This window comes from Lipotes vexillifer, unplaced genomic scaffold (assembly GCF_000442215.2).
Source record: "Lipotes vexillifer unplaced genomic scaffold, Lipotes_vexillifer_v1.1 scaffold96, whole genome shotgun sequence".
Classification (NCBI taxonomy): domain Eukaryota; kingdom Metazoa; phylum Chordata; class Mammalia; order Artiodactyla; family Lipotidae; genus Lipotes; species Lipotes vexillifer.
The window spans coordinates 1730185-1750072 of NW_006798666.1; the positions used below are offsets into that span (position 1 = coordinate 1730185).

General features: G+C 35.0%; 1 protein-coding gene across 3 annotated transcripts in view; it reads left to right on the forward strand.

Moving 5' to 3' along the window:
- Positions 1-19888, forward strand: part of PARP8 (poly(ADP-ribose) polymerase family member 8) — a 181580-nt gene that overhangs the window by 132389 nt on the left and 29303 nt on the right. For all 3 annotated transcript variants that reach the window (XM_007470737.1, XM_007470739.1, XM_007470738.1), the window contains 5 exons: positions 2609-2734; positions 3274-3838; positions 5470-5520; positions 5626-5721; positions 17473-17565. In XM_007470737.1, the coding sequence (XP_007470799.1) occupies positions 2609-2734; positions 3274-3838; positions 5470-5520; positions 5626-5721; positions 17473-17565 (931 nt within the window). The remainder of the gene's footprint in view (positions 1-2608; positions 2735-3273; positions 3839-5469; positions 5521-5625; positions 5722-17472; positions 17566-19888) is intronic.

The window sequence follows — 19888 nt, forward strand, 5'->3', positions numbered from 1 at the left end:
TTTTGTTGTTGTTGTTGTTGTTGTTGTTGTTGTTGTTGTTTTTTGCGGTACGTGGGCCTCTCACTGTTGTGGCCTCTCCCGTTGCGGAGCACAGGCTCCGGACGCGCAGGCTCAGCGGCCATGGCTCACGGCCCTAGCCGCTCCGTGGCATGTGGGATCTTCCCGGACCGGGGCACGAACCCGTGTCCCCTGCATCGGCAGGCGGACTCTCAACCACTGCGCCACCAGGGAAGCCCCTTAAGTTGTTTTTAAAAGGAAAAAAATACATTGCAAATCTCCAACATTGCCTGAAGTGCATACAAACATAAAGTATGGTGTAAATTCTTCGTATGTTGAGTTCACATTTATAACACAAAATTCAATTTATAACTGATGTGCAAATCAAAATAAAACACTCAAATTTCAAATTAATATACTAATTTAATTTGATGGATGGTGTCATTTCGCTTTCTCTTCTGAACTACCCTGGAAGCTTTGTTCACATAGCTGGCTGTGACCTCATCTGGTCTTCAGTTGATGTGAATGTATAATTTACCTTGAAGTCTTTTTCCCTTCTTTTATCATCAGCCAATGGCAGTTAAAGTAGTTCTTCTTAGTGACAGCACAAACTCAACCACCAGTGTGAGCACTGAAATCTCTCGGTGGCTCTCTATTATAAGGGGGTGGTCGTTATACCAAATGTGCTCATATGTATATTTCAGATCACAGTTGAAATGAAACACTATATTGAATTTCTTATAGGAGGTAGTTAACTCCTCCCTTTCGAATCCAAGAACATGTAGGGATTTGGGTGTGCAAGTTTAAGAATTACTAGTTTTAGACGTTGCAGTCACACTTTAGAATGCTAACGTAATATAAAAGTGGGAACAATTTTAGCTCTTTTACTTGTTATTTTTTGTTCCAGTTAGCCTATCAAGAATCAGAGAAGCACTTGCTTGGTTTCTTAGGGAATGGTACACAGGAATGGCAGTTTTTCATAGGAGGAAAAGAATCTGAATCTGCTTGGTACAAAGGGTGGTGTCACTGGAGATTTCAAGTTAAGTACAAGGGAAAATGATGACCTTAATATTACTATTACATTTAAATCTTGATGAAATCTTGGGAGAAAAAAGCCTTCAAAAATTAAGTGGAAAATAAGAACTTTCCCTCGTCCTGAGCTCTAGGGAGAATTTTCTGCAAATTTGGAATCATGCATCATGGACTGCAGCTTTACCCCCTTCTTCCTCACTACGTCTACAGCTAAAAAGACAGCAAATAATTGCACGTTTCCTCTGAATTCATCTAAGCTAGCTCACTCAAGTTTGGGGTAGTTAGTCTGAGTGATGTTGTTTCTGGCGATCTGAGTTAATGTGGTGAGACCTGAAGGATCTCAAGAAAATAACAATTGGCCTAGTGCTAAGAGTCACAGCTGCCCCTTTTGAATAACATAACGTTAACATAGGTCTCTCCGTGTTGGATAACATCGGTGTTACAGCTCTGCTTACTATCCAGGCTAGCTTGGACAGATTTCATTTCCGTACCTTCCTTGTGAAATGTGTGGAAGGAGAAAAACAAATCTGTATATGAAGTTCCTCTTTCGCCCCCTGCTGTATTGTAAACAGTAGATATTGGTACCATCTTCCTGGTCCGAAAGCAATCTGTGTTAGAAACAGCTGAAAAGAGCAGGAAAGCAGGACCTGCTGAATTGACTTGGGAAAGAAAATTAAAATGTTTAATTTACTGCGCACAATGTTTAATTGTAAAATTTTGCCTCTACTTAAATGTCAGCCTTCAGGGACTCTTCTCCGTTGTCACTGGAGGGATGGGATCCAGAGGAGCTGCCACAGCCTGAGACCCTTCTCAGAAAACAAGGCTGTGTCTTTCTTAAATCCACCTTTGACGTCCTAGAATTCTTTATCACAAAACAGTGATGCCATGGTCTTGACTTAGAAAATACTGAGATCAGAAGTTACCAAATTCCTGCCTTAGGATAGGAACTAAAAATTCTTAGAGGATCACCATCTTTTAAAAAACCAGCACATTTTAAAGTGAATGGTGGCTGTGCTGAGCGTAAAACTTGCTGACCTCCTAATTCTCCATAGAGTCAATTTTGCGTGGCTTATTTTTGTTTACGATTTTGTAGTTGCATTTTGTTTTCCTTTGCATGAAGAAAAATACATAAGCAAATCAAGGAGAAGGAAAAGAACTTTACTTGTATCTTAATAAATCATAATTACTAACAAAACATTTTTTAAAACCTGTGTTGCTGGCACCAACAAAATAATTCAGACTTTTCTTTTGCCACCTCAGCTAAAGGTGTTGATACTAAAGGCCGTCCTTATAAATCTCTTTGTATCCTTATTCTTTTATCAACTTCTTAATCGTTTGTATTTTTAATTATGTCACAGTAATTAATTAATTATTAATCATAACACAGTAAAATCATAGAAATTTTCTATAGGATGCTTTCCTACACAAGAAGACATCTTGTATGGTTCAAAATTAAACTCCGCCTAATTACCATGCATTTATTTTCCCTTGATAAATGCATTCTCTACATAATCCATACAGAAATCTGATATTAAATTACCTTGGAACTGTGATAACAAACTTACCTTTGGTTTGACAGAATCATGCAGACATTTGTTACACAGCAGTGGAAACAGAGCAAAGAAAAATCCAGTTGCCTGCACAATAAGAAGCTGTCAGAGAAGAAAGTGAAGTCTCCCCTGCATCTATTTTCTACCTTGCGCAGGTGGGTAACAGACGTCTTTCCATCGTCTTACTAAACGCTGCACCTGTGATATTCCATGCTTATTTAATTCAAAGCATTCTTGCTACAGTCTTGGAATCTGTTTATTTTCTTTATGACTTTAAAGAACAGACCAAGTTAACATCCATTCCATCAAAAAACACAGATACTCATTTCTATGTTTTGAGTTTGTGTTTCCTTTACATGGGTTAAATTTACTAAAATTACATTGTTTGGTTTCTAATCACATAGAGTTTTCCCTACCAGAATTAGTCCTTTATATGGCTCTGGGATAGGTAGGAGGGAAAAACAAACAAACAAACAAACAAACAAACAAACTGGACAAACCTTTTTTGCTTTCCAGGAAACATAGAATTCAGTCCCTGTGGTCTTTCCATACATATTTGGTTTCAATTTTGGCTGGATAAGCTGGATTAAAAAGACATGGTATTTGTAACAGAGTTGAGTTGATTGAGCCCGACAAGTGTTCTCCATGGTCTGTTGCACTCATGATTTCCCCTGTTAATTGTTGCATTTTGAAGGTCGCCAAGTTATCCTCCCCCTGGTTGTGGAAAAAGCAAATCCAAACTGAAATCGGAGCAAGACGGGATCTCCAAGACGCATAAGCTGCTGCGGAGGACTTGTTCCAGCACAGTCAAGACGGAGGACGTGTGCGCCCCGAAGCCGCACAGGACCTTCGGTCGCTCGCTGTCCAGCGACCCCCGGGCTGAGCAGGCGGTGACGACCATTAAGTCACACAAACTCTTGAACCGTCCCTGCCCTGCAGCTGTCAAGCAGGAGGACTGCCTCGCTCTCAAGTCTCACAAACTCTTGACTCGCTCTTGTTCTGGAGACCCGCGCTGTGAGCACAACGCCAGCCTGAAGCCTCACAAACTGCTAAGCAGGTCTTATTCCAGTAACCTCAGAATGGAAGAATTATACGGACTCAAGAATCACAAGTTGCTCAGCAAGTCTTACTCCAGTGCCCCCAAGTCATCCAAAACGGAGCTTTTCAAGGAACCCAGCGCAGAGGGCCGGAGGCTCTCTCTTACCTCAGGGCTCATTGGTATCTTAACACCATCATCATCTTCATCTTCCCAGCCTGCTGTGCGTACATATTTTCATCTTGAGTTCTTAAATGTCAGCTAAGGGGCAGTAGAGGGTTTTGTTAGTTACTTTGTTTTGCAAGATCTGGTAAAGGAAAGAAGCACAGTTTTGTTTTTGTTTTTTAAAATTTACAGTTTTTTTCTTTTGGATGTTATTTTGCATACCACACATTTGCAACTGGTACTGGAATGTTCGTTTTGATTCTGAAAAAATAAATGTGGCTGTCAATTTGAGGTCTAGTCCAGAGTCCTGTCACGGGAATGAATGCTACTAAAAATGGAAGGAAGTTCATTGGATTCACAAAGCCTGTCCTTTTAAGCAAGCATAGCATTTTTAATGTTTTATTAAGTAGGTTTATCTAATCTCTGGTTTTCTCACAAAAGTAGTGGAGCTCAGAGTTTGTCTGATAATTTTTTTTTAGAATAAAAATTGTTGATGTTTTATTTTATTTATTTATTTCTAATAATTAAGAGTGGTGTCCTTCCTATTGTATATAAGAGGACAACTTTGCCCATGAACTTGTGGAGAGAAGTAACAGTTACAGCTGTATCCCTGAGCCTCACTTAAAGCTGCTCTCAGTGTCTACTTTATGAAACTGAAGTCACTTTGTCCTGAAGCTGTTTTGCATGGGGAGATGGGCCTGGGAGGTGACTGTATTAAAGCTTAAGTACTTTGGGTGGTGGTATTTATTGGGAGTCAGTCTTATACAAAGTTTACCTCTAGAGTAATCAGCATTATAGCCAGTTTCAGATAAAGAAACAGACCTATCTTACGTATATTAATTACATAAAATAATTGACCAAAAGTTTTGTTTGCTTTTAGTAAATTTGTGTTTGTGTGTGTTAGGGAGGAACATATTTAACTCTTTAACTATTAATACCGATATACCAAGCAATAGATGAAACAAAAAAAATAAGAAGATACATTTTCAGAAAGTTGTGGTGCTCTTATATAGATTTATTTCTAAAATTACATTGTAAATTATACCATGAAATTTTATATGTGTTAAGAAAATGTATATGAGTATGTTGGTAATTTTAGGTGGATATCCCCAAAGCCCATTTCTTCTCAAAACTAAGTATTAAAGACATATAGAAAAGTAATTATGTCAGAGTTACATAGTAGAAGGTTTCCCATGGTTAGTTTCACCTAAGAAAGATAATTTCGGATATTCTGTAAAAGAAAATGTCTTAATGTCCTCCTGTATGGTTAAGCCTAATACAGTAGTTTAGTATTGTACCCCTTAACAGCAGCTGTCTAGTACGTCCTTGGAGAAATAATTCTGTCTGATTGTAAAATGAGATTGAAATAATCTAAATGAGGAAGTGGGAGCAATCAGTGATGAGTAATAAAGGCAACGAGTTTTTGTGATCATTTAAAGATGCCACTCATTTTTATTAGAAGATCAGAAATTAAGAATGCTGCTCATTTAGTTTAAACAAAGATTGCAGTAGTAATGGAGGAAAGGCCATTATAATAAATTCTAAAATCTCGATGTCATAATCAGTGATTTAATTCACATTACAGGTGATCTTAGATCACATCTGTATTCACTGTTGCAAAAGTAAAAGGCTATAATTTATATATTTTCCTAATTAAACAATTATTTTCTTCTACTTTGCTTTTTATAGCCAAATGGTGCCAAATGTATTCCAGTACGAGACCGTGGCTTCCTAGTGCAGGTATGAGCCAAGCCTCCATCCGTTGTAGAAATAGTTTAGCCTTTAGTGGGTTTTCAAATCCTTCATGAACTTGACTTAATTCTTTCTCTTTATTGTCTTATTCAGACAATTGAGTTTGCTGAACAGCGGATCCCTGTGTTGAATGAATACTGTGTGGTTTGTGATGAGCCACATGTGTTTCAAAATGGCCCCATGCTTAGGGTAAGTTCTCATTGGTGGAATGTCAGTTTAGAATATAAATGAAGAGCGTTAAGATATAAATAAGTAAATAACTGCATTTACAGTAAATACTCTCTATTGAGCCAATTACGTAATACACAAAGTCATAATTTTGACAAATGAGTCACTATTTCTGAAGGAGTCTGTGAAAGATCAAGCTGTTTCGTATTAGCAAAATGTTTCTTATTTCTCACGTGTGCTTATTTATCACTTCAGTGTCTATTCATCTCTCTCTGTATCCATCCATATCGATATGTATATATATGTAAACTTGTAAACACTGTTTTTTCAAAACAGCACAATTTAAAGATAGTTAATACAGAGAGTAGAGGGTAGTCATTGTTCCAGTTAGAAGAGGTATATAGTAGAATCTGGAGAATTAGAGTAAAGATTTCAAAAAAATGCCAACTCACTAACACATTTGAGGCATTATTAAGGGAGTATGGAAATAAGAATCAAAGTATAAGTGGTATTTTGGGGGAGAATTATCCAATTCAAAAGTTTTTTTTGCAATTTTTTTATTGAGATAAAATTTGTATAAATATACAGTTCACTATTTGAATGTGTACAATTCAGTGGTTTTTATTGCATTCACAATGTTGTGCAGCTGTTACTACTAATTCCAGAACATTTCTATTACCGCAAAAAAGAAACCCTATGAAAGTTAGTAATCACTCCCAATTTTCCCCTCACCTCATCCCCTGGCAACCACTAATATATTTTCTGGCTCTATGAATTTGCCTGTTTTAGACATTTCATATAGAAGGACATTAAATATAAGTTATACATTATGTGACCATTTGTTTTTGGCTTCTTTCACTTAGTAAAATGTTTCCGAGGTTCATCTGTGTAGCATGTCTCAGAACTTTATTCCTTTTTATGGTGTAATAAGACTACATTATATGGTTATGTGACTTTTGTTCATCCATTCTTCAGTTAATGGAATTGCTGGGACATATGTTAATGCTACTTAACTGTTTCAGGAACTACCTAACTATTTTTGACAGTGGCTGTACCACTATATTCCTACCAGCAGTGTATGATGGTTTCAGTTTGTCCACATCGTCACCAGCGCTTGTTATTTGCCTCTTTTTTCCCCCAATTATAGCCATCCTAGCATTCATGAAGTGGTATCTCATTGTGTTTTTGATGTGCCCTTCCCTAATGACTAATGATTTGAGCATCTCTTCATGTGCTTATTGGCTATTTGTATATCTTCTTTGGAGAAATGTCTGTTTAAATCCTTTGCCCATTTTTTAATTTGGGTTATTTGTCTTTAGTGAGTTGTAAGAGTTCTTTATATATTCTGAATACTAGGTCATTGTTAGAGATATGATTTGCAAATATTTTCTCCTATTTTCTTTTTCTTGATAGTTTCCTGTGACACACAAGTTTTTAATTTTAATGGAATCCAAATTTCAGTTGAACCATTGCCTAATCCAAGGTCACAAAGATTTGCACCGATGTTTCCTTCAAAGAGTTTATAGTTTATATCTTACATTTAAGACATTGATCCTTTTTGAGTTAATTTTTGCTTATGGTGGGAGGTTGTTGTCCACATTCATTCTCTTGCATGTAGATATCTAGTTGTCTAAGCACCATTTGTTGAAAAGACTCTTCTCCAATTAAATGATCTTGTCTCTCTTGTTGAAAATGATTTGACCATAGGTGTTTTGATTTACTGGTCAACTCTTAATTTTACTCCACTGATTCGTTTGTCAGTCCTTATACCTGTACTATACTGTCTTGACTAACTGTAGCTTTGTAGTGAGTTTGCAATGAAGAAGTGTGAGTCCTCCAGCTTTTTTTTTTATAGTATTGCTTTCACTGTTTGGATCCCTTGCATTTCCATATGAATTCTAGGGTCAGCTTATCTGCCAAAAAGGCAGATGGAATTTTGATAGGGTTTGCTTTGGGTCTGTAGGTCAATTGGGGAAGTATTGCCATCTTAATATTAATCCTTCCAATCCACGAATGCAGGGTATCCTTCCATTTATCTAGATCTTCTAAAATTTCTTTTTACACTGTTTTTTAGTTTCAGTGTTCAAGTCTTGCACATCCTTGGGTAAATTTAACTTTAAGTAGTTTATTCTTTTTGATGCTGTTGCCACTTCTAATCGACATTGTACTGGAGGTTCTAGCCAGGCAATTAAGAAGAGAAGAATAATAGAATGTATCCATTATTGGACAGGAAAAACTAAAGCAATCTGTTTGCAGATGACTTGAGCACTGTGTGCCAGGCACCCTGTGTAGACATTTTGCATACTGCTTCCTTATTTGATTTTCACAAAACTCTGTGGTTTAGGTATTTTTGTGTCCATGGTGCAAATAAGGGGGTTAAGAGTCAAAGAGGTTAGGCGATTTATTTAGCATCACCCAGCTATATGAGTGGAATCTGAACTTTGAACCTGATTTTGTCTGACTTCAAAACTGCATCACAAACATTCATTGAAGGCTTTATGAGTATAACGCACCATACTAGATTCTGTTGCACTTTTTAAGAGAGATTTGTCCTGTCCTTAGGAATATATGTTTGAATAGATGAATTGCAAAGCCTAGAAATAGGTACTTTTATTAGAAATTTTTTGTATTTCAAGATTTATACTTTAAAAAACATATATAATATCCATTTAGGACCATAACCACTGTCAGGCTTTATGATATATTTGTTTCATTTTATTTGTTTATGGGAAACATATAAAAGAGTTTTTTCTTGCCACCCATATGCTGTTTTTTGACAGTCAGTTATTCCTCTCAAAGAGATATATTGTTATTCTGAAACCCAACTTAACTAAATCAGAATTTATTAAATATTTGTGCAAGATTGTTATTTTTAGTCAATACACGGAAATGTATAGTTACGATGAGAGGAGAGAGGATCCTTTAACCATGTCAGTTTATCCCAGTAAGGAGGCCTATTTTTACTTTGTCATTGTGCATCTGTGGATCTTGATTTATTTCTTGATCCATGGCAATGACATTTTCCTTGCCGTAGATAATAGTAATGTTATTAATGGCATAAGCTTTTTGAGTGCTTTTTATGTAATCATGTTTTTGAAGTGCCTTATATGTATTATCTTATTTAATCCTCAAAATAACCCTATTAGGCAGGTATTAATACTGTCCCTGCTCTATGGATGAGGAAAACAGTAATTTTTTTAATGTCACACTGCTAGTAAGTAATAGGGACAGGATTCAAACCCTGGCAGAATGGCACCAAGGCCATGGTTCTTAATCATGATGCTACTCTTGACTCATGTGCTTGAATTAACTACTTTTATGTCCTGGAAATTTACCACACATATTGTTGGGAGTTTGCTCTTTACGGTTTAATTGCTGTCAGTTCATTCCTATGATAGGTGATAGAAATATCATAGTTGATGTTAGTATTCTCTTTGCCTTGCTTCAAGTTCTGTTTTACTTTATCTTTCTGCACCAATGAAGTTTGTCGTCTCTTTCTAGAAATGGAAATGCTTTTGTAAACAAGAGAGAAAACATTTTCTAAAGAAATATAGCTAGTTATCAGGTGGTTTTATGTTGCTTCAATTCAGACTGATATCTAAGGAAATCAGAAAACTTACTTTGGTTTCTTAAATAGTAAGATAAGTGACATATGAAATCAGATCAGGAAATGAAAATAGAGAAACATCTCATATTCAAAGGAAGAAGCGTAAACAAAACTACCTCCTTCACCTAAATCAGGGATATATTCATTTTTTCTCTCTCTCTCTTATATTCACATCGCAATATGTTTTACTATAATTTCAATAATGTACATAGTGTATAATTTCAATAAGGTATAACAATTATTACAAATATAATATTCAGCCCATATAACACATTAAAAACTGCAGTAAATCCTCGAGCTATAAAGAGGATAAGTCATAGCCCCATGGGGTGATTAAATAGGTTAGATAAAACTCGATTTCCATGGATTTCTCTGCCTCATGTTTATTACATTTGTTAGATCTTTCTCTGTCAAAATTCAAATTGCTTCTTATATTTTGTCTCTTTTCTTCAAGCCTGATTGCTTTTTAAATGACCTAAGTCCCCTTTTACCCCTATTTCCCAAAAGTCCTAAAATTTTACTCCTTTCCTATTCTGCCACTTTACTCAGAGGTCTAGGTAAGCATGTCACACTTTCGTAACATGAACTACTTATTTAGAAATACCACAATGCTCTGATTTTCTCTTTTGTTTATAAAGGTTATAAATATCACGCTCAGGTGTGAGTCCTGACATGTAGTACTGTGGATCTGCGTGAAACTCACATTATCAGGAGGGTTGTTCAGAGTCCCAGAATTTCAGTTCGGCAGTACAGTCTGCATTGTGATCAGAAAACCAAACCACTGGTTCTCTACGTTTTGGAATCAGCTAGAGTGTTAATGCGCTAGACTGCCTTAGAGATGCTTTAAAATGTTGATTTTGGTCTTCAAATGTTTTCGCAAAACAAGAAAACGAGGATTTACTGCCAAAATCACCACTGCTGTTTATCAACCTATAAATTCCTAGTGCCCTTGTCTTTCTGTTAGTGTCACATTAAACACCCAATTCTTGGATCAATGCAGGTGTTTGTCTTCTTCTTTGAACCCTTTCGTGAGCTGCTGAATCCTGTTGGAAAAAACCACTCATGTGGTTGTGTGGCTTAGTATCCCTACAAAGTTGGAACTTTGTCAGTGTATGGAGGCTCATTCTCTGTGTCCCTGGTTAACAGACTTTCCTGTTACTCACATCAATATGTGATGTGGGAATTATGATTTCCTTTTCTTCTCCTGCTGTGTGAAAATGTCCCACATTACTTGCTCTGGATTATCAGGCCTGAGATTCTACTGTCACCTCTTGAGAATAATGCTCTTTCCTACTAAAGCAAGGTCAGAGAAACCTGCGAGTCTAATAATTTTGTGGTCCAGTCTTGGCTGTGGACCATAGACAAATGTTTGTAACTAAGGTTCTTATTTTCAGAGTGAAAATGAACAATACTCAGCTATAATTTGGTCATAGTATAAGGCACTCCCATGACCATTTTTTTGGAAACTGAGTGTGTGGGTCAACCTGAGTATGTCCCATTTTACCTTGAGGAAAACAGGTAGGTCTTCTTGTATTTAGGTCTGATGTTAAAGAATGGATGAAAAAGCATAGCCTATTTTCTCCCTGCTCCCCCTCAACGCATTTTGTAGAAGTTAACATTTCAAGTTCTGAAATAAAGGCTGAACTAAATAATTATGCCAAAAAACTTTCAGTTCAAAAATATAATTATTTTTACACCCAGATTGAGCAGAAATTGGTTTTAATGTTCAAACAACTTTAGTTTTATCGGGCAATAGGGATCACCATGTATATTGGGGACTAACCAGGCCTGATCCTATTTTATTGTGGATCTGTCTTGATCTCTGTGGGATTCCTGTCTTTCTTAATGGACAGTAAATCTTTCCCTCCCCCAAATGTGTCTGTCTTCCAAACCATGAAAAGCACCCAAAGTACTGACTATAAAACTGGAAACACAGAGAATTAAAGACATGTAGGTTTTGTGTTTCCAGTAGATATTCTTAATTATTCTCATATGTTTTCAACACTTGTTTTTAAATTATGAAGTTGTATTTACATTGTTCATTTCTTTTTTAGCAAGAAATAGTGTAGCAACAAATTAAGAATTTTGATAAACTGCGGGTATGAAAATAAAAATACCACTTCATGATATGCTTCAATGAAAATTCTTATTAAACACTAATTTTTGTATATACATTGGGTTAAAACAAGTAGAAGAGACAGCTTATCCAGGTTACCTAATACTGTCAATATTTAAACAGCTCTGTATACCTCAAGGAGATTTTATAAACCATATCTCACTTGGTTCTCTTTCTCATTTAGTCCTTTTATCAACCTGGTGAACTAGATCTGATTTTATCCCTGTTTTATAGCTAGGAGAACTGAACTGTGCACATATGCTCCAACTGGAACAGTAGCCACTTTTATCTGTTTTATATATTGGGCTTACATGAAATATTTTGTTTGAAAAAAAAGACCATGGCCAAAAAAGGTTTGAAAACCACTCACCTACACTGTGCTATATATAAATACATAGCTAGATTCTCTTGAGTTGTGTCATTTCTATTTTCAGTAGGAAGTAATTTAAATTCATTGAAAACACAAAGTTTCTAAAGTGCAGTTAGGTTCTAAAATATTCTTTAGGGCTTAAAGCCATTTTTTTGAAACATGTTTTTACTGCTCACATTTAAATTGCTTTGATTCAAATAAAATTAAAAATATATGCATCTTAGCTTAAAAATTTCCAAAATGAATCTTAACTTAGGGACATATAAAGTTCCCCATGTTTTTAAATGGTGCATAATGAATATTATATTGCAGATATATTATGTATGTTATGTGTAATGGCAGGAGGGAATTGCCATGGTTTTGCAGTTTACGTTATAAGGACTAATTTTTTGAAGGCAATATAATAGTATAACCTTAAGAATAGATAATATTTTATAAATTGAAGCTAATAGATTTATTGTAAACTCGAATTAGCAAATAATGTACATTTTGGGTGATATTTAGGCATACATACTTTGTATTAAAGTATGTTTAATAAAACACACAATTTCACTTATCTAGAGATAGCTATTGAATAACTACATTTTATTTTGAATTGATGCTGGAGTTTTCTGTGCAAATGATATAGTTATAGCAGAATTTGTTGGGAGCACGGTATTGGCTGGCAGTTGGCTCAAGGTGGGAGAATGCTAAATACTGTATAACTGCATATTTTATTAAGGAAAAATGAATCAGTTTCTTTCCTTGAATAGGATGTGCTTTCTGTGAGACATCTAATCTTGATTACTTACAATTTGAGAACTTTCTTTTAGTATGCCATCTTGTGTTGACATTTTGAACTCCTCTCAAATAAAATGTGGATAAACATGGGAGAGGGTCAGTGATCTACAAAAACTAGTTGGCAAATTGTTATATCAAAATTAAACTCATTTATATCTTGAATACTCTATAGAATGTTATAGTAAAAAATGATTGATAGATATAACATTGTTACTTTAAAAATTCACTGGCATTTACTTAGTATGGTGTTGTATAGTACATAAATTATTCACAATATTACTACCTCTACAGTTGCTATTTTAAAAAGAAAGGAAGAAATATAGGCAGAACACTCTATGACATAAATCACAGCAAGATCCTTTTTGACACACCTTCTAGAGAAATGGAAAGAAAAACAAAAGTAAACAAATGAGACCTAATGAAAAGGAAAACATAAACAAAATGAAAAGACAGCCCTCAGAATGGGAGAAAATATTTGCAAATGAAGCAACTGACAAAGAATTAATCTCCAAAATTTACAAGCAGCTCATGCAGCTTAATATCAAAAAACAAACAACCCAATCCAGAAATGGGCAGAAGACCTAAATAGACATTTCTCCAAAGAAGGTATACAGATGGGCAACAAACACATGAAAGGATGCTCAACATCACTAATCATTAGAGAAATGCAAATCAAAACTACAGTGAGGTATCACCTCATACCAGTCAGAATGGCCCTCCTCAAAAAAATCTACAAACAATATATGCTGGAGAGGGTGTGGAGAAAAGGGAACCTTCTTGCACTATTGGTGGGAATGTAAATGGATACAGCCACTATGGAGAACAGTATGGAGGTTCCTCAAAAAACTAAAAATAGAACGACCATATGACCCAGCACTCCCACTACTGGGCACATACCCTGAGAAAACCATAATTCAAAAAGAGTCATGCACCACAATGTTCATTGCAGCTCTATTTACAATAGCCAGGACATGGAAGCAACCTAAGTGTCCATTGACAGACGAATGGATGAAGAAGATGTGGCACATATATACAATGGAATATTACTCAGCCATTAAAAGAAACGAAATTGAGTTATTTGTAGTGAGGTGGATGGACCTAGAGTCTGTCATACAGAGTGAAGTAAGTCAGAAAGAGAAAAACAAATACTGTATGCTAACACATATATATGGAATCTAAAAAAAAAAAGGTTCTAAAGAACCTAGGGGCAGGGCAGGAATAAAGACACAGATGTAGCGAATGGACTTGAGGACATGGGGAGGGGGAAGGGTAAGCTGGGACGAAGTGAGAGAGTGGCATGGACATATTTACACTACCAAATGTAAAATAGATAGCTAGTGGGAAGCAGCTGCATAGCACAGGGAGATCAGCTCCATGCTTTGTGACCACCTAGAGGGGTGGGATAGGGAGGGTCAGAGGGAGATGCAAGAGGGAGGAGATATGGGCATATATGTATATGTATAGCTGATTCACTTTGTTATAAAGCAGAAACTAACCCACCATTGTAAAGCAGTTATACTCCAATAAAGATGTTAAAAGAAAAGAACCGTTATCAGAAGAAATTCCAAATGCTAATGAACATGTCTAAAAAGGTTATTCCACGAATAATCAAAGAAATTCATAATAAAGCACTTTCCTTACCAAATAAAAAAAAGGAAGATAAAATTATTTTTATAAGAATGTAATGTGTAGTTCTACTTCAGATTTTTCAGTATGATAGCAAACTTTCTTTTCTCCCCCCCAAAAGCAAGTTTTCTATCGTACCTGATTTCCTTCTTCAAATAGTTGCAGTAACAGGATATTCCTAGAAATCAGCCTTACAAATTTGAGTATGGGAAGAAAGGCCACTTTTCAGTGAAAAAAAATGTGGGAAAGAAAAGGAGTGTCTATAATGTAATTAATCCATAGCTTTACATTAGGAACGTAGGTTTATTATTTAAAATAATGGGTCAGCTGGTAAGTCCATGTAATTTGGAGATTTAGAGGTTTGAGTATAAACAGATGTGGGAGGGGGATGAAATAGTAATTCAGGAGAAAACATTGAACTGTTGTTGCTCATTTGTTACCCAAGATGAAGACCAGGAGGTCTGGGTGAAATTGGTAAAAAATCATTTGAGACAAAGTCAGGGTGGCACATGAATACCTAGGATTGGCTACAAAGTGTCGTGATAGAATATTCAAATTTCAAATAATTATCTTCCAAAAAAATTATCTTCCAATCTAGTTTAGCAGAATATTTTATTTCATTTTCATTTATATTGCGTAAGGCAACAATTTGGTACCAAAATGGTAGTTTCTACTTATATTCCCTGAAGATGTGTGTGAACACACATACATACATACATATGTTTTAGGATGATCACAAAGTAAGTATAATTAATTATCCAGGGTTCAAATAAAAAAATAAAAACCAATCATTACTCATATACACTAAATGAGCCTTATCCTGATATTCAGCTTTGGGATTGATGGATTTTAGTCATAAAAAACTGTATGGTTATTTGGCAGTAGTATTATCAAAAACAAAGTACCTTCTGTGTCTCTGTTTACTTCCTCAGTGAACTTTGGGTGTCTGGTAGAGTACACGTATTAGTTCCTATGGCCCTTTATGATTTCCAAGGTTTGTGTTCCCCGGGTTCTTGTTTGTGTATAGTTTCACTATCCTCAGACACCAATACAGTGTTTGACACTATAGTAAATATGCAATAAAATGGTTGATGTTATTATTTCAGACCATACCATGCTCCCCTAAAGTAAACAAAAGAAACAAACCAATGTCAGCGGGGAAGTTGAGGAGGAAACATACATGCACATACACATGAAAAAATAGATTAAGAATAGGTTAAATGGTAAAGTAAAAGAAAAAGTAGTAGAAATTGAACAGTCTGCTCTAAGTATATCCAAATATATGCAGCAGTATATATCGCTTGAGGCTGGATGAAGAACTTTTTCCAATTAGTTTCCTACCATAGGTAGTTTTTCCTGATGTTTCTGAAATAGAACCAAACTGTCCTTTTAAGGCTGATAAAGGAAATATATCAATTTATTTGTTTTGAAAATTCTCTTTGGGGAATGTCAATCAGAAATCTTTGTGTGACTTGTCATGCTTTTTGTCTGCAAAGCTACCATGTGGGCCTATTCTGAACATAAAGGATGCTCAGAATGAGGCCGTCCTTCCCCACTAGTTAAGCAGTAGATGAAACTATCCTCTGAAATGAGTGAACATAGGAGCAATGGCACTAACAAATGCGTCTGTCTGCTGTGCCGGGCACCACAGGCTGCATCGTGTTAGGCCTCATCAGCTACCTAATGCAATGTAACTTGGGAGATAAGATAAATCAGACAGATGACACTGTATCAGATTTGAAAGATGAGAGCTCTTCCAAAGCAATTGCAGAGTGTGTATTTCAGTGCTGTTGACTCCAGGAGGTTATTGAAGTCAAAAGTCTTTCCAACAAAACCAGTCTTTCAAGAGCTGGGTAGCTGAGTCATGCTATTTCTTCCAGAGAAAATTACCTAGGAGAAATGGAATTCTCCCTTTTATATATGTTTTACACAGCTTTGTGGTTTAATTAGTATATCACCAGCTTAGGTATCTGCTTTTTTTTTAGTGCATCTCATGTGCAAATGTGTATTAAGCAGGCGAGATGGATTTTCCAATTAAAGGATATTTTCATCTATTGCTAAATCATTCCAAGTGCAAGTACCTAAAACTAACTAAAATGAATTTTTAAATCATATTTGTGACTCTGTATCAATAAATGATTATTTACTAATTGTTACCTAAATTTAGAAATTTAATTCTTTAAAGTGATATTTCTTCTCTTTTCCCCCGTCCAGTTTTATTGAGATATAAGTGACATACAGCAGTGTATAAGTTTAAGGTGTACAGTACAATTTGTCTTACATGCATCATGAAATGATTACTACAATAAGTTAGTGAATATGCATCATCTCATACTAATGGAAAATAAAATATCAAAAGTATTTTTTCCTTGTGATGAGAACTCTTACGATTTACTCTCTTAACTTTCATATACACCAGTGTTAATTATATTAATTATGTTGTACATTATATTCCTAGTAGTTATTTATCTTATAATTGGAAGTTTGTACCTTTTGACCACCTTCCTCCAATTCCCCTTCCCCCCACCCCTCCACCTCTGGTAACGGCAAATCTGATTTCTTTTACTACGAATTTGTTTGTTTTTGAAGTATAATTGACCTACATACAACACTTCATTAGTTTCTTGTGCACAACATAGTGATTTGAAATTTCTATACATTACAAAATGATCACCATGGTAAGTCTAGTTACCATCTGTCACCATACAAAGATACTGCATTATTACTGACTACCTTCCCCACACTCTACATTTCATCCCTGTGACTCATTTATTTGGTAACTGGAAGTTTGTACCTCCTAATCTCTCTCACCTATTTCTCTCATCCTACCACCTACCTCCCTTCTGGCAACCACCTGTTGCCTGTTCTCTGTATCTATGACTCTGTTTATATTTTGTTATGTTTGTTCATTTGTTTCTTTTTTTAGATGCATGTAAGTGAAATCATACAGCATTTGTCTTTCTCTGTTTGATTTATTTCAGTTAGCATAATGCCCTCGAGGTCCATCCATGTTCTCGCAAATGGCAATATTTCGTTCTTTTTTATGGCTGAGTAATACTCCATTGTATTTATACATATACCATATCTTTATCCATTCATCTGTCAGTGGGCACTTAGGTAGCTTCCACATCTAGGCTATTGTAAATAATATTTCTTTCTTTTTAATATTCTAAAACTTTGCATTTTCTATTTATTATAAAGAATGTCATACATTTAATTTAGGAATTGGAGGATAGGGAAAAAATGTTGAATTGATTCCCTTTTGTTTTGTAGCCTACTGTGTGTGAACGAGAGCTGTGTGTATTTGCTTTTCAAACCCTGGGAGTAATGAATGAAGCTGCTGATGAAATAGCAACTGGAGCTCAGGTAGTAACATGTGATACTAACTATTCTATATTTTTATTTGAAAAATTTATTCTGATCCACTAGCTAACTTTACCTTTCTTTGGGATGAATTTTTGATAGTTTCTTGATAGATTAAGAAAGCAAACCAGCATTTGATATTTCTAGATAGAAATTAAATTTTGCCAGCTTTATCTAATGTGTGTTTTTTGTCCTTTTGCAATTGCCAAGAGGAGAAGTGAAACCAACTTTAATTGTTTGAAAAATAATTACGTTTCTTTCTTATATGGTGAAATTGAGATACTGAAACCCTTGCATTTGCATTATGTAATGTTTATTTGTAAAGTTATAGTGCCATATAATGGAAGCCAATTTATTTTTAAAACTTAGGTGAAAAGATAATGGACAGAACATCTAATAAAAAGAGAGCATTCAATTTTACAATAGCAATGTTTATGACATAGGAAGGAAAATATAAAAACAAAGAAACAACTTGAAAGTAGAGAAGCATCCCATGTTTCTGGAAAGGAAAAAAGTCATCTGTAAAGATGCGAAAATTTATTACTTCATGCAATGTCATTAAAATTTCAACTAGTTTTTGTTCATTTATGGAACCTGACTGAAATGCTAATAAATAGATGAGAAAAAAATTACAGAAAACAAAAAATAATGAGTGTTAATTAAGTGAGGCTAGACCAACCAAATAAAAAAACATTATGTAATCCTATGATATTTTGAAAAAATATAGATTATCCCCCAAATAGGTCAAGTTATAAATACATTTAATACATATTAAAGGAGGTATCACATCATGTTGTAAAATAAAAATGGTTTAGTGAAGGTGGGAACAAATGACCTGCAACATGGTGGGGGGAAACAGGTTATCTCTTTATGCTGTGTGCAAAAACAAATTCCAAATGGCTTAAAGAATAGTTTTGTTTAAAAGTATTATACCCACACTAGAGGAGGGTTGAATTAAGCATGCACAGCCTGGGTAGGGCCTCAGGTTCATGCATTTATGCAAATACAAAAAATCATAAAGAAAAATATCAACAGATCTGAGTCCATACATACTTCACATTTTTTACTTGAAAAAAAAAGTGAACACTAAGACGTAACACACTTATGAAAAAGTGTGTTTTGCTACAAACTTAATTACATAGAAGCTCATAAAAATTGAGACAAAAAACGTGAAGATCATCACAAATTAATAGAGGAAATGAATGCACAATTCACAAATATGGACCTATAGTTAGTAAAGAAACATGAGAAAATACTTAGTCTCACTAAAAATCAAAGGAAGCTAAATGTAAAAGAACTGTATAAAATTCACAAAGATGGGTGGGAAGAATGATCACACAACAGACATCTGGTCATTCTTATAGTAAGTATCAAGTGCCTGCTATGTAACAGGCAGTACACTAGACTAAGGTACAACAGTTAACACAGACAGCCCACGCCTCATGGATTTAGACTCCCTTAACCTCGTTTATTTCACTGGTTAACTAGACTGAGTTGCATCCAAGTACTTGATGAAATTTTAAGGACCATATTTGTGATGTCATGAGTTATAAATGAAAATAATGCAAACAGAACATTGAACATATGCGATGTGAAAAATGATTCCATGATTAAAATAAATTTCAAAAATGCAGCTTAATATTGCCCCTATACCCAATGTGCACAAATTTGCATACTAAAAGCTCTGAGAATCCCTAAAACTGAAGAAAATGACTAGCCTATACTTAGAGGGTTTCCCAAATGTATCTATCCATGGTGAGTCTTTATATCTTTTTAAAAATGGTAACGTTTTTCTCATCCCTTGAAACTAATATTGCTCAAAAAAAGGTACTTTAATATATGCTATTTATAGCTATGTAAAAAACTTTACACAGGTGTGTGTATGAGTGTACATATACACATACATGTATATTTACATGGATATGTGTGTGTGTGTATATATGTATAATTTTTCAAGTAGAATAGTTAATATTTATGTATTTTACTGGAAGTAAAGTATCCCGCATACAATTTGAAAAGGGAAGGAAGTAAAGCCTAGAAATAAGGAATAATTGATTAGAAGGAAAACTAACATATTAACGGTAGGCTAGGTTGAAAGAATAATAGGTGCTTTTTCCCCTCTTACTATAGATACATCTCTAAAAATAATGGTTCTTAAAATGAAATTACTTTGGGATTATATAATGATAGTAACAAGGCACAAATACTCAATCAGATCAATTCAGTGATTCAGCTCTAAAAATCAGTATCCAAAAAACTCAAGAGAATTTAGTGATTCTACTCCAAAGTCAATGCGGAATATTCCTTTTTTTTTTTTTTTTTTTTT